This window comes from Camelus bactrianus, chromosome 30 (assembly GCF_048773025.1).
Source record: "Camelus bactrianus isolate YW-2024 breed Bactrian camel chromosome 30, ASM4877302v1, whole genome shotgun sequence".
NCBI lineage: Eukaryota > Metazoa > Chordata > Mammalia > Artiodactyla > Camelidae > Camelus > Camelus bactrianus.
Window position 1 is genome coordinate 16,238,014 of NC_133568.1, and position 14,573 is coordinate 16,252,586.

The following is a 14,573-nucleotide window of genomic DNA, read 5'->3' on the forward strand; positions in this document are numbered from 1 at the left end:
TATTGTGCTGGGATTTTGCTGGGAATTACATTAAACCTGTATGTAGAATATTGACATCTTTACTATGTAGAATATTTCAACTTACGAGCATGGTATGTTTCTCCATTTCATTTATTTAGGTCTCTTTGATGCTTCATCAGTATATTTTGTAGGTTTCAGCATACAAGTCCTGTATATGTTCTTTTAGATTTACATCTAAGTATTTCAGTCTTTTTGAGCCATTGTTAGTAGTATTTTTTTTATATTTAGGTGTCCACATGTTTGTTGCTGGCATATAGAAATATAATTTAAAATAGAATTTTTTGTATTATGCAGACTTGCTACACTCACTAATTCAGTTTTGTTTTGTTTTGTTTTGTTTTTTGTAGATTCCCCTAGATTTTCCATGTAGACAGTTATTTTTTTTTCCTTGACTAGGATTACCTCATCCATTCCAAACTGTATGTGTTTTCTTTTCTTGCTTTATTTCCAAAGGTATGTTAAGTGGCGGTGTGGACAGCTTTGCTTCGTTCTTGATCATAGGAGGAAAACATTCAGTCTTTCACTGATACGCAGAAAGTTAGCTGTAGATTTTTAGTAGATCCTCTTTATTAAGTTGAGCAAGTCCCCTTCTCTCCTCGATTCCTATTTTTCTGAGTTTTTTGAAATCATGAATTGATGTCAAATTTTGTCAAGTTATTGACATGATCATATGATTTTTTTTTCATCTTTAGTCTGTTAAAATTTTGGATTACATTGATTGATTTTTGAATATAGAACCAGACTTACATTCCTGGAAGAAATCTCACTTGGTCATGGTGTATAATTCTTTTTATATGTTGTTGAATTGTACTTACATGTTAAGGATTTTTGAGACTATATTCATGAGAGATATTGATCTCGCATGTAGTTTTATTTTTTGTTTGTTTGTTTGTACAGTTGAACATTGAACAACGTGGTTTTGAACTGAGTGGGTCCACTTGTATGTGGATTTTTTTCAATAGTAAATACTACAGTACTACCTGATCCATGGTTGGTTGAATCCACAGATACAGAGGACTACAAGTTATATGTAGATTTTCAGCTATACAGAGAGTTGGCACCCTAACCTCTATGTTGTTCAAGAACTGTATTTTCTCTTTTTTTTTTTTTTTTTTCTGCCAGGAGATATAGGATTTTATAACCCTTACTTTGTTTTAAAAAGAACCAGTTTCAGTGTAGATCCTTGTTGGTCTTTCAGTGTTGGTTACTTTGAGATAGACACTTTTTCTCCTTAAGCTTTGTCCTAAAACACTGAATGCCTTCAGTTGAACAGTTACCTGGTACAGCCCAACAGCTCCATGGAGGACTTGGCAGTATTCCTACTCAGTATTACATGATCAGTGATTTCTCATGGTTATGCTCTGATGTTGTGTCATACCCCCTATCCTGCCATGAGGAACTCAGTCCCTGGAAGGACTTGGTGGTAAAAGGATATTGAGATTTGAAATCCAAAGACCTACATGTCACTACTGGTTCTTGAATTTACTAGCTGTGTTATGTTGAGCAAGTGCTTGATCTCATCTGATTAAATAAGATAAATTTAAGTGGATTTGTAAATTCATTACACAGAAGTATTTTCATGGAATCCCTTAACTGTACAGGAAAGGAAATACTAATGATAAATGATTATTACCATCTAAACTGTTCATTAATATCATTTCCCCGTTTCTCTGATTATTCCTAGAATTATCAGGTGTTGGGCAAGGAACAAGACTAAGAGATTTCAGAGATTTATACTTTGGTTTAATAATACGAAGTAATGATTTTTGATTTTATGCTTAAGAAATAAGTGTTTGGGAATGTGACATTTACCTTCTTCTCTTTGTGATTATTTTACTGATAGCCGTCTTTAATTAAGTAATTAACAATATTTTTCTAGTAATTCCCCATCTTTAAAATTTTATCTTGAAAACCCTACAACAGAAATGAAACCGTAAAGGGTAGCTTTATCACTTTGCAGTTATTGGGGACCATTGATTTAGCACTGTTCACTCTTTTGCTGGAGCAATACTGAATAAAGTGGTTGTACTAAAATGTGCTCTCCTCCCAAAATGTACGTTAGTTTTTTGTTTTTTTTTTAAACTAACTGTTGTGCTTCCCATTTGTTTTAGCTGGGGTCTCAGCAGAAGCCATGCAGACTATCACCACTGCTCCTGATGCTTCGGGGCCAGAAGCCAAAGTCCAGGAGGAAGAGCATGACCTTGTAGATGATGACATCACAACCGGTAAGCACAGATATCTTTAATGTAATCTGGATGAGCTTTGTCCCGTATTGGAAAATGCTTTTAGGTCATTTACAATGGGACTAAATATATCGACGGAAAGGATGGAAACTAGTACTGATGGAGTGTTTAGTTTTTTGAGACCCTTTAGTGTCCTTTTTGATCTCGAAGTAGAAAGAAGCAGAATTGTTTACTTGGTCCAAGTTTGTTCATTGTTGCTATAACAGTGAACCTGCTAGCTGTGCGTTTGATTTTCCGCGGTCCTTTTAATTCAGAGACTAGGATCATTACTAAAGCCTTAGAACATGTAGAAGAATACACTTACTGTGTTTTGAAAAGTTTTGCAATTATCATAGGGTAAAGTGAAAATACTGAAGTTGTAATAGCAATATATACGATATAGGCTACATAAGGAAACTTACACTCTTTGTACCTGTACTGTGGAAATGAATGCTGCTTTTTAGAGTTATTTACATTGTTTGGTTATTGAACATTCTTATCTGTATTATTTATCACATAATCAGTCATAAGGTAAAGTGTAGTAAAGCCATGCACTGCGTATGTTCAGCCTATCTTTCTATAGACTTGAAGCAGTTTCAATTACTGGACCTCCAAATACATTCACCTCAATTTCTTTCAATGCACAGAAGATAAAAACAACCTAATATAAATATTTTATTGGTATTAAGAATGATAAACTCTTGTTTTTCATGCAGATGGTTAAAATGTAAAATCTGACCATATAAATCTATAATTATTGTGAAGCAAGAAATATTAACTTAATAGTAATCAATAATTTGAAAAGAAGCATGCCTAGAAAATAACAGTAAAATTTTCAACAAAAATTGAAGTGAGGGGAAAAAAAAGGAAAGTTGTTACCCCTCTTTTTCCTTTGAAAGCTCTGTGTGGAAGGTTTTTTGTTTTGGGGTTTTTTGTTTGTTTGTTTGTTTTTTTACTGTTATCACGTGAATGCCCTTAAATTTTTTTCACTGGGAAGAAGTTGAGGAAGCCTAATGATCTCCCTTGAAAATTTACAAAACCTGTATTAAAAACCTATAGATTTGTGCCACTGCTGCAGATAAGTCATTGATGAGGCTGAGAGGCATCTGGTTTCCAGCAGAAATGAGATGGTGGTGGCTCTTACTTGTTACTTTTTAATGTATCAGTTCATTGATTTTTTTTTTTAAATCATCCACCTTAGATATAAATTATTTTGAAAACTTCTAACTTTGCTGAAAGTCATTTGTACTTCACAATTATGGAAGTTGTTTCAGCAGCTACTAAAGGAAATTTCATTTGCAGATTTTGAAAACCTAGTTCTTGCTTTATTCAGTTTTCACTGCTTTTTAAAAAATAATGTTATAGATATGTTCTATTATTCCCTTTAAATTTTAAGGGTTTTGTTGTCTGTAAAATGTAGTGGTTCAATTAATGAGAAAAAAAGAAATTGCCTTTGTAATAACACAACAACTCAATTTGCATTCCAGAATAAAAGTTGAATTTTTGAGCACTGGAGTAAACATTTATTAAACCCGTATATTGAAATTGTGAATTATGCACTGCCAAATTCATGAGGCAGCATGATAGCACGTGACTGTATCTTTATTTGATAGTTTTTTTAAAAAAGCAAAAAGCTTAAAAATGAAAATATACTTTGTAGAGTCAATTAATGCTACATAAACTGTATTTTAATCTGTAAGAAGTTTAGTTAAGCGTGTGTGACTAATGGCTTTGATCAGTTGATTTACTCATTTCATGCCATGAGTACTAGGGGCAGGAATGTTCAATATCCAAAGAATTTAAATAACTAAGGCAGGCTTCCTTAACATGTTGTCAGAGCAACTAGCATGCGGCAGCCTGTACATCATTCAGGTTACCTTTAGACTGTGACTTGATTAAGATGTGGTATAGATTTTTGTGAGGGTTTGGAAGAAAACCATATTTCTTTTTATTGACTAAAATCCTATATAAATTGCATTATGAAAAATACGGTGGGTGCATTGAGAGACACCTGTTTCAAGCAGAATAATCTTATTTTGGGATAACCAGCATTGTAGAGCACAATTACTACAAAAGGGGAAACTGGCCAGTGTAGCCACTCACTTTGAAAAATCTGATTCTGTTTCCTGGTTATTTTAAAGGAATTGCTCTAATAATATCTCCTCATAAAATACTATGAAATAGAAATTATATCATGACAGAGAGATTTGCCTGTGTTCTGAATGAACTCTTATTTGAATGCTGTAGCAAGGCTAGTATGCAGAGTTGTATTAATTTTATTTCTATAGTAATCTGGGACTTAATTCTTCAGTTAACTGAATTCAACAGCTGACCAAGACAGCAATTAAAATGTGCAGTATAATGTAGTGCTTTTGCTGTGATTTTTCCTCTGGGCGAGAGCGGATGAGTATTGTCTTCTGACACTTGAATCTGAGCCTGGCAGTCTTTGTTAGTGTTTGCCTTATGAAAGTAAAGGAGCATGGATTAAGCTGTGTAAGTGGTGGCTATGATCAATTGGAACTAATTAAATTTATTTGAAATGAAGAGTCTTAACTGGAAAAGAACAGCTGGAAAAACTGGGAAGAAAAAATTGAGTCTTGATTGAGACAATTTAAGCCTTCACCCTGTCATTTAAAAAATACGCTGCAGCTTCTTTCTACATCTCTCTTTTTAAAGCTAATATCTATTGATCGACCTTACAAAGGAATGCCAGTGTGCCTTGGTCAACACACACCCTCAGTTTTACTTAGGATTCCATCTTAAGGTTTATCTAATTCTTTCCTTTAACCAAATATTTTAAATTACATATCAAAATCGTATTAGCTATTTTCACAGATTAATACTGTTTCATGTAGAAAAAATATTAAAACCCGTCCCTCGTATTTTTTTATGTCATACAGTATGCAAGGGAAATACACGTTTTTCCCCCAGTGGAATTGTTTCAGGTTTTGCAATACTCTGCATATTTAAAACCTATTTAACTGCAGTAATAGAATTTTCTTGAAAGTAAAAAGAATGACATTAAGATTGTGTCTAGGTTATTTATAATTTAGAGCCACACAAACATTATTTTATACCTGTGCATTTGCTTTTGTATGTGTATTTGTATTTTTGGTAATCATAGTTTATTTTTTAAGGTAGACCTTTTATGTGACTTTCTTAATTATCTTTACACAGTTTTTATGTGGTAAAGGATAGCATTCTAAGTGAGGATTAAGCAAATCATCTCTTAAACATTGCATTTTGAAAAACAGCCTCCCCTAATGGCAGGTTAAAAAGAATTTTGAAAGAGTTTCACTCACAAGCCTGCCTGGACCCCTGTGAGAAAGTCACTATATCCTTCTGAGGGTCATACTGCAGTGTCCTGCCCTTTGTTCAACACAGCAAGGACACAAACTGACCATATAACAGTGACAAAGGGTCAGGAGTCACTGACACTGTCAAAAGGAGACAGCTTGATTCTAGATCAGCAGCCCAGTTGACAGGTTCAACTGCTTACAAGAAATGTAGCAATGATATATGGATTCGGATGGATGTGCTGACTCTATTTGTTGTATTTTTTGTAAAATTTAAATTTAATTTATAAAAAAAAAAGAGAAATTCTGTGGAGAAAAGAAAAATAGAGAAAGGGAAGAGAACTTGAAAGCAGTATCAATTGTCAACTGACTACGTAGCATGTACTTTATTCTTGACTCTTAGAACATTTCTTTGAAGTGTATTCCAGTATTTTTCCAGATATAGATGAAGAAACAAGCTCAAAAAGGTCACGCTCATGGGTTCACAGACTTAACAAGTAATAGATCTGGGACTTAAAATGAGTTCTGCCTGACTCCAGAGCCTAGATGTGGCCTTCAGCACCACCCCACACCACGTCATCTTCTCAAACCCACTGAATTTTTGACATTATTTACCTTTTCTTTTGAAATGTGAGATGATGCCACAGTCCACCTTTAATGCTTATGATAGCAAGCATAAGCCTGATATTTACTGGGTATCTATCTTATTATTTAGAATGCAAACTTGTTCTTCTAAATTTAGAGCAAGAGATTATCTCACTTAGGGGGAAAAATCATGACACACTTGTTCTTTAAATGCTCTTTTACAATTTCTTCTTTGAATTATTTAGGACTACTGTGATGTAAGACTGTAAATATAAGTAGTGTTCATTATTAAACAGTTATTTTATTACGTATATGTAAAATGAAATGTTCATCGTTCTCTCCAGCTTTTTGAAGTCACCAGTATAAAACCGACGCTTTTAACGTATATTCACATACTAAAGTCAACATTTCTAGTCTGTTGAGATAAGAGTTGAACAGTACGTCTAGTCTGAGACTAAATACTGATTTGTTAATTTTACCATTTACTGAGGCCTGTTCATAAAATGTTTATACATTTGTTTTGACTGAAAAATAGGAAATTCACTCTGTTAAATTTCCAAAAGAACAAAATTGGGGAGGATTATGTATTCAGAATTCAGAAGTACTTTCTTAGTATAGAGTCAGAGGCCTTATCATTAATTAGTAAACTAGAGTAAGACTTTTTCCACTGCACCCTTTCCCTCTGTCATTCTCTGATTTATAACTAACAGTCTGAAAAACAGTACAGATCTGTATGAATTTTAAATCATTTGTTCTAAACTGTTATCACGACCCTCATGATTGACTTCAGAATGTTTGCTACTGTTAACATATGAGTTAGACTATATCAAGATTTTGGATAATTATAAATTGCTAATGCTGTGGTTTATGTCCCATGAAGCTCTCATGAAAACAGGTATTAAGAAAAATGAAAGTGTGAATTTCATAGTTTTCTGACTGAAACATGTCATTTCAGACAATTTCCCTTTCTATACTTTTTTTTTAACCTGGAAGAAGAAAATATAAATTAAAGTATTTTTTATTGTTTGGTGTTTAATACTTGGTTTTAGCTAAGTGTTGATAGGATGTTAAGTGCAATATTTCTAAATATTGTATTTGAGAACTTCTGACAGGAGTATTAAAATATAGCCAAAATTATGGCTTTTAGTTATTCATTTCCTCTTTTCATTTTTTTCCCTCTGGGTGACTGACTTTCCCTTTTCTTTCGTTTGAACTACCACGTACATGTTAAAGACTATCAAATCTGTATCTTCAACCTAGGCTTTTGTTCTGAGTGTCAGGTTAATATGTCCTCCTGCCTGAATGTCCCTTAGATACCTAACTACCAAGTCCAAAATCAGCTGTGATTTCTTCCTGAAACTCACCTCCTTTTTTGTTTATATCTCATTTAAAGGTACCACTAAGGGTACCATTAACCACCTAACACCCCAAGCCAGAAACCAAGGAGTAATCCTGGCTTCCCCACTTTCCAACAATGTCCACATGCAGTTTGGGCCAGTTCTTGTAAAGTGCGCCTCTTAAAATATCTCCTGGTGATTTTCCCCTTCTCCATCCATTTCCACAGAGAATACTTACATCCAGATTTTAATTGTTTCTACTTCGGATTATTATTATATTGCCCTGCAGCCATCTTCCTGTCTCCATTCACTTGCCCTCCCCCAGTTCATGTCTTCCATCACTCTGAGAGTCTCAGAAGCCAGTTCATCACCCTTCTATCTGCTGCTTAATGGCTTCCCCCTGATTATAGAACAAGATCCCAACACGTTAGGGGATATCTGGGGCTCTTCAGATACCTGACCCCTGTCTCTGGCTTCGACGGCTGCTGTAGCAATACTGACCTCAGCTTCCCCAGAGTGCCCTGCTGTTTCCTGATTCGCCTGTGCCCCTCCCCCTGGGTGCTCTTCATTCTCTCACACATGGGGTGAACTTCTGAGATGTCGAATGGCTGAATTAGTGAATCCATGTGGTAACTCATATTTCAAAGAACATTCCTCATGTACTGTATTCTATATGTTTCCTATTCTAATGTAGTATGTTTATCTCCCTAACCTCCCCCTTCTTCTTAGTGGGTATTTGGTCTCCCAAAAAGTGTTTGTAACAGATTAGTGAGGGAACATAGACTTACTTCTGGATAAACTGCCTCTTGAGTTTGTGAAAATGAGACTTGGCAGAGATCCAAGAGCATAATTAACTCTACTGAATTAGTTGCTGTTGATTCTCACTTAAGTTTGTCGTTTTCTCTTGGAAGACGGTTAAGCCTTCAAAATCAGGAAAAGGATATGATCTGTAGTGTAAATGAGGAGACAGGAAAAGTACCTGGGACAGATGTGTTATGTAGCTTAAATCTTAGTGAGAGAAGGGAAGGCGGAGTGTGCGGCTGTGGGGTCGCACGTAGGGAAACGGACTCTTAGGGCTCCCAGAGAGGCCCCTTTTTGTGGCCTGCACTGACCAGACAGTGGTGATGTGCTTCTGAACAACGGTCAGAGTTTCTTAGAAGGTTGGTTACTGCCTCCTGAGCCACAATTTTCCCTCTGGGTGTGTCTCTCCTTTTGCCCTGGAAGCTATGCTGCCTCATTTCTAGGCTCACCTCTGTCAGTGAAAACCAAACTCTCTTGTGGTTTTTCTGGAACTAGAGATACCAGTGTAGCTGTTGTCCAAGGGATCCCGCTGGGGCTTGGTGGTCCACTGCTGGAGAGGCAAGGTGGCTTGTATGGGAGTTGGGGAGAGATGGGGAAGTAGGGAGATGCTCACAGGAAGGAAAGAAACACTGAATTTTTCCAGGAGGACTGACATTTAAACACTCGACACTGAAGAATGAGAGTGGGGGCTCGTGTTGTGTGACGGTGTACATGTGTTTGTGCCATTCCCCTGGATGTGTCTGCAGTCAGTTATTTAGCACTAAGAAAATCTGTTTTTTATCGTCCATTGTAATTGCTAGTTAACATCCCCAGATTTATTGTGTTCAAGCTTATGTTTAAAAGCTTGGGCTGGGGTGACTTGTCTAAGAGCACAAAAGGAAAAGAGGAAGAGCAAAGACAAAAAAAATGGCAAATAAATACCATTTGGAATCTTCAGTTTCACTTGAAAAATACCTGTAGACTTTTATAGATGGGAAATCTGCTTAATATCAGTGTATTTTGGCCAAGAAAGCATTTGTGTATTTAAACAAATATCATAAAGAATCAGAAGTGCTGACACATAAATTACTTTAATTAGCTGTTACATTGGCACTGAATCTTTCATAGTAACATAATTTCATAATTTTCTAATAACAGTACTTTAAATTTTTTTTAATGGGTATGATTTGGCTGTTTGCATGTAATACTTCGGCAAGAGGTTGGTCAGATAAGCAGTAATGGATATCATCATAGCAGACTCATCTAAAATCATACATTTAAACATCGGGAACTTAATAACTATCACAATAACTCACTAGTATTTAATAAGTACCTAATAAGTATCAGTCATACTCTAGGATCTTTTTAATCCTCACACCTCATTGCAAGTTGTCTTCATTATCACATATTTTACAAGAGGGAAAAATGAGGCACAAATTGATTAAAGTACTTTCCACATAAAGCCCACGGATAGGAAATGGCAGATGGAGTCAGGATTTGAATCCAGGCCATCTGCCTCTAGAGCTGGTGCTCTTAAATGGAAGTAATTTATTCAAAACCAGGTCATTTAAATAAAATCATGTAAGAAAAAAAATAAAGAGATGTATTCATTATGGCATATCATTTTCTCTTTGTGTGATACAGAAACTTCTATTTTAATTTTTAAGATAGTTTGATTTTTAATATTGTACAAGGAAATATTTTAAATGTGAAGAGAAGACATTCTGTTTTCTTAAAAAATAAACATGGGTAATTAGTATAGGAAGATAATTTTATGTATTTTCTAGATAAAATTAGAATTATTTTATATTCGTATAGAACCACATACATAATTATACCAACACACACAATATTAGATCATAAAGACTTATGGTTTGGTTTTCAGATTTAATATTATATATATCTTTGATAAACTTAGCTTTAGTAAAAAAAAAAAGAAATAATTGGTTGAATGAGAATGTTAGAGCTGTTAAAGTAAGCGAAAAAGCCTTCCATGTGAGTGAATAACCTTCAGGATGAACTTAAAGCTCGGTCTTTTGTGAGCAGTGTAATAATAGCTCACGGGTAAGAATGAATTGCATTAGATTGTGGCACACTATTATATATCTGTATATTACATGAATTGCCCTTATAATTGATATCAAACCCATATGACCAAAAGTTGTAATTCACGAAAGTAATGACAACAATGTCTCATAATTCACAGACTTTATGTCATACCTGTGAATGATTAGTTTTACTGTGCAAACCACGTTAAAGGGGAAAAACAGATGTTAAAATGGATGTGGAGTTTTGAAGAGTTCTTCCTGATACTTTTCTAGTCACTTTTAATACACAAAAAGGTAGATGGACTAGCATTCTTGAATTTGCCCATGATTTCCTGGATTAAAATTAATTGTCAAACATAAAGGCTTTTACTCTTAATTTGAAATTTGAAATTGCAAATGAAAGTTAATATTTACGCCTTGAGATGAAGAGAGTCATGGATCTGAATGTATTTTTCTCATGATGTAGTAGACTAGAAAGAGTAATCCTCCCTCACAGGTAGGATAAAATCAAGTGAGAATATTTACTCTTTTTTGGATGGGGGTGATAATGACATATCCTAAACAAAGTTGGGTGAATTTAGTGAAGTAAACCTAATTTAAAAGGATTTAGGGAAACTGAATTAGCTACTCTCTCTTTTTCTATATATGAATATTTTTTTCAGTGTTCTTGATACCACCTAAAAGTATAAAGGATGTTCAGTTTCATTCAATGAAACATTAATATGCACCTTCTGTTTTTCTGTCTGCACATTCTGAGGAGGATTTAATAAAGCAAGCATTCTATTTGAGATGCTGAAGGTATAATTTTAGAGAAAGGCTATGTATTCACACTTAGCCACATACACATGCGGGACATACATGTACCTATGACAGACTTCAGGTAGGAGAATTCAGAGCACTGGGGAGTATGTAGGGTAGGAGTTACGTATGAGGTCAACCTGCATTTGTGGCAGAAGTGGAGAGACAGGGAAGAAGCTTTCGAGCCAAAGCTGTTAGTTTAGAACTTGGTTTGAAATGAAGACTCTTCAGAGGGCTGAGAAGAAGGAACTGGTCCAGGAACCAGGGTCCACTATGAGATCAGCCGTGTTCATGTGGAACGTGGCAGATTTTACATCCTGTGCTGTATGTGACTTTACGGCAGGGCTCAGTATTAAACAGCTGTAGAAGAGATTGACGGTGTGGGTGGAATGTATCGGTTTCACGCCTCATGTGCTTAATTCTACTTCTGTGCTTTTTCTTTTCACTCAGCAGGTAGTTCTGACCCCGTCTAGGTTCTGAGCACTTACTGGTTATTGAGTGTAGGGTGGAGTTTATGCTCCAAAGGGCAAGGCTGATGACTAGTTGTGTTTATTGTTTGTTGGGAAATTGTTACTTGAAGAACTGTTACTCATGAAGGTTTTAATAAACTCATGTTACTGTGAGTCAAGCCTTACATTTCATATGTATGTCTAAGTGAATCTATAGATTTAATGGAAGTGAAAAAGCAAAATGAAGCAGATTTAAATCAACTAGATGAAAAGCTGGTGTACAGTAGTAAATATATAAGTGGAATATTTTAGAGTAAATACGACTGTAGCCTAGGCTCTCGTGTCTCATCGTCTGTGTTCACATCTCAGCTTCCCAGCCCTTTCACTGCATGGCCTTGTGCAAGTTACTGGACCACGCCGCATCTCAATTTTCTCACCTGAAATCTGCAGACAGGGAGATTGTGTAGAGGATTAAATGCATGATGCACTTAACCTTAGCAGAGCAGCTGGCACATAATAAGTGCCCAAGAAATACTATACGCCCCTTCTCTCCTTCTCCCCTCCTCATTACCACCATCATCCTTAAGAATTGCTTTAATAAGTAGAATAAACGGTTTATAACTAACATAAATCATTTATAAATCAGTTCTTCCTGATGACTTGATATTTTTTCTAATATTTTGATCATCACTCCTAGAGATAAAAATTTAATAGACACATTTATACTTTATAGATAGAGAAATAAGCTGCATGCAAACTTTCATGCAAATTATTAGAAATTCCTAAAAGCTGGTTCGTGAAATGTAGATTAATTCTTGTATTTTCTTAAACACTTTTATATCGTCTTCTTTTTACCACATTTATTGTTTGAGTTAAATCTGACCAAGAAGAGTGAATCATTTGATAAAATAGAAATACTGACAGCTTTAAAAGAAGATGGTATTTATCTATACCTAAGGTGGCTACGGGAGAGTTAATTGGCATATTCAAACCCATGTTTGGCCAGTGGCGATCAGTGAGGGACGGGAGGAAGACAGTGATACTGAAAAGAATGTGGTGCAGCCATTTGGCTGAGAGTCACTGCTAGACTTAGGAGAGCATAATTAAAGTACGATAAAACCAGAAAGATAAAAGAAAATCTTCACCATGCTGTCATTAATAGTCTTGCCAAGAAAGAAAACAGAGGAACATTTAATGCAGCTCTCGTCCTTGCAAAAGATGCTTACCTTTTTAGCTCAGTTTTTTATAAAATATGTTCCAAATATTTGTCAAGATCATGTTTTACTTCCCAGGCTGGGCCTGATTTCTGCTCCCCAGCCTGCTTCCCTGTATTCCAGATTCATTCGACTGGGTGAGAATTTGGAGGTAAATTATGGAAAGATAGAAACCAAGTCAACAATGACAACAATTAATTAAACTGCAGAGAGGGAAAAAGAAAGTAATACTGAGGTTATCATGATTGATCAACCACATGGTTAAGCTGTGCATGGCATGTACAATATCATCAAAATACAAACACTGGTTATGACATAGTTTTAATAAGAACTATGATATGATACATTGGGAGGCAGAGGAAGAAGAAGGTGAATGGAGAGAGAAAGCGTGTGTGCGTGTGTGTGTGTGTGTTTGAGTGGACATGGCTTTGTGTATGTGGGTGAGTGAGTGAGACACCTGTAAATAACATGTGAAGGAGAACCCAGTTTTTATTGACAGTAGTGAGGAATCCTAAGCCTAAAAATTAGCCTAAAAACTGAAAAATTATAAAGTAGCAACACAGAATTTTCTAAAAGAGCCAAAAGTAGTTGTTTTGGCAGAGTGGAAAGTGGGGATTGGGTTGAGGAATTGCTGCCTTTTTATACTAGTTTGTAGAACTGTTGGGTTCTTTCAACAATGTAGAGTTTCATAAGATAAAGACTATATTTAAAAATCAATATAAAACTTTTTAAAAGTAGGACAAGGGAGCCCCTAACCAAAGATAATAATGAAAGGTGACATAAAATACATGGCATCAACTTTAAGCCAGAATGAGCTGGAAACAAGCAGAGTATGTTTTTCTGCCCACCCCGCTTTCTATCCTTTTTTTCCCAGCTGTCTTCCGAAGAAGGGGAAGACGAGAGAGACGCACTGTGGTGTGACACAGTGTAGGATGGAAAGTGGGGCAGAGACACTCAGAATGTTCAGTTGACGTGAGGAGAAGAGTGAAGGAAACGTAGATGTAGTTCGTTTCTCCTCGTGATCTAGTGACCTGCATCCAGGGGTTATAAGAACTTGCTGCAGTGACAACAGAGTCACTCTTGGTTAATTTTGAAAAAGAAAATTTGAAGAATGAAAATTAAAATCTGCAGATGAACAGCAGTCTTTATTTTTAAAATGAGGGTAAATTGGACCTAAGACACTCTAAACTGGTTAGTGTACTGTTCAGATATACCAGAAATTTGCAGTGGTTTTAAAAATATGATTTAGTTGCAAATCTGAGAATCAGTACTGGTGCCCTGAGCCTTCTCACACTCTGGAATTTTATCCCAGTGCTCCAATTGTGCTGATTTTGTTGGCATCCACGACCTAAAACAATTTTGGTGTTTTGGTGTAAAATATACACAATTCATCATAAAATGACATTTATACTCCTCTGTGGGCTTTCAGTGCATACAACAGACAATAGAGTGGGTCATTCTCCTGTTCACAGAAAGCTGTTTCTCATGGTAAATGTGGATTTTTTTTTTAGAATTTGGTTTGATATTACTCGTTACTGTCATTATTAAACAAGTATCATTGCTAATGTCTTCCTCATTATTTTCTCATGATGAATTTATCAACTGACTTAGGGATTAGGGGAGAGAACTTCTGAAAAATAGGAAGCAGTCTATAACGTAAATCTCAACAGTACAGCCCAAGATTCCGCAGGACAGTAGACAGACGCATCGGTAGCAGCGGTCATCACCACGGTGCTACCTGCAAATCACCTCTTGGTACAGCACCTTGCACCTTTGGTACTTGTGATGCTAACGTGTGTATCTGACTCACTCATGTATATTTA

At 35.7% G+C, this 14,573-nt stretch overlaps 1 protein-coding gene across 5 annotated transcripts in view; it reads left to right on the top strand.

Moving 5' to 3' along the window:
* The window catches only part of WDR7 (WD repeat domain 7), a 276,960-nt gene that overhangs the window by 107,833 nt on the left and 154,554 nt on the right, over positions 1–14,573 (top strand). For all 5 annotated transcript variants that reach the window (XM_010961322.3, XM_010961325.3, XM_010961324.3 and 2 more), the window contains one exon: positions 2,133–2,246. In XM_010961322.3, the coding sequence (XP_010959624.1) occupies positions 2,133–2,246 (114 nt within the window). The remainder of the gene's footprint in view (positions 1–2,132; positions 2,247–14,573) is intronic.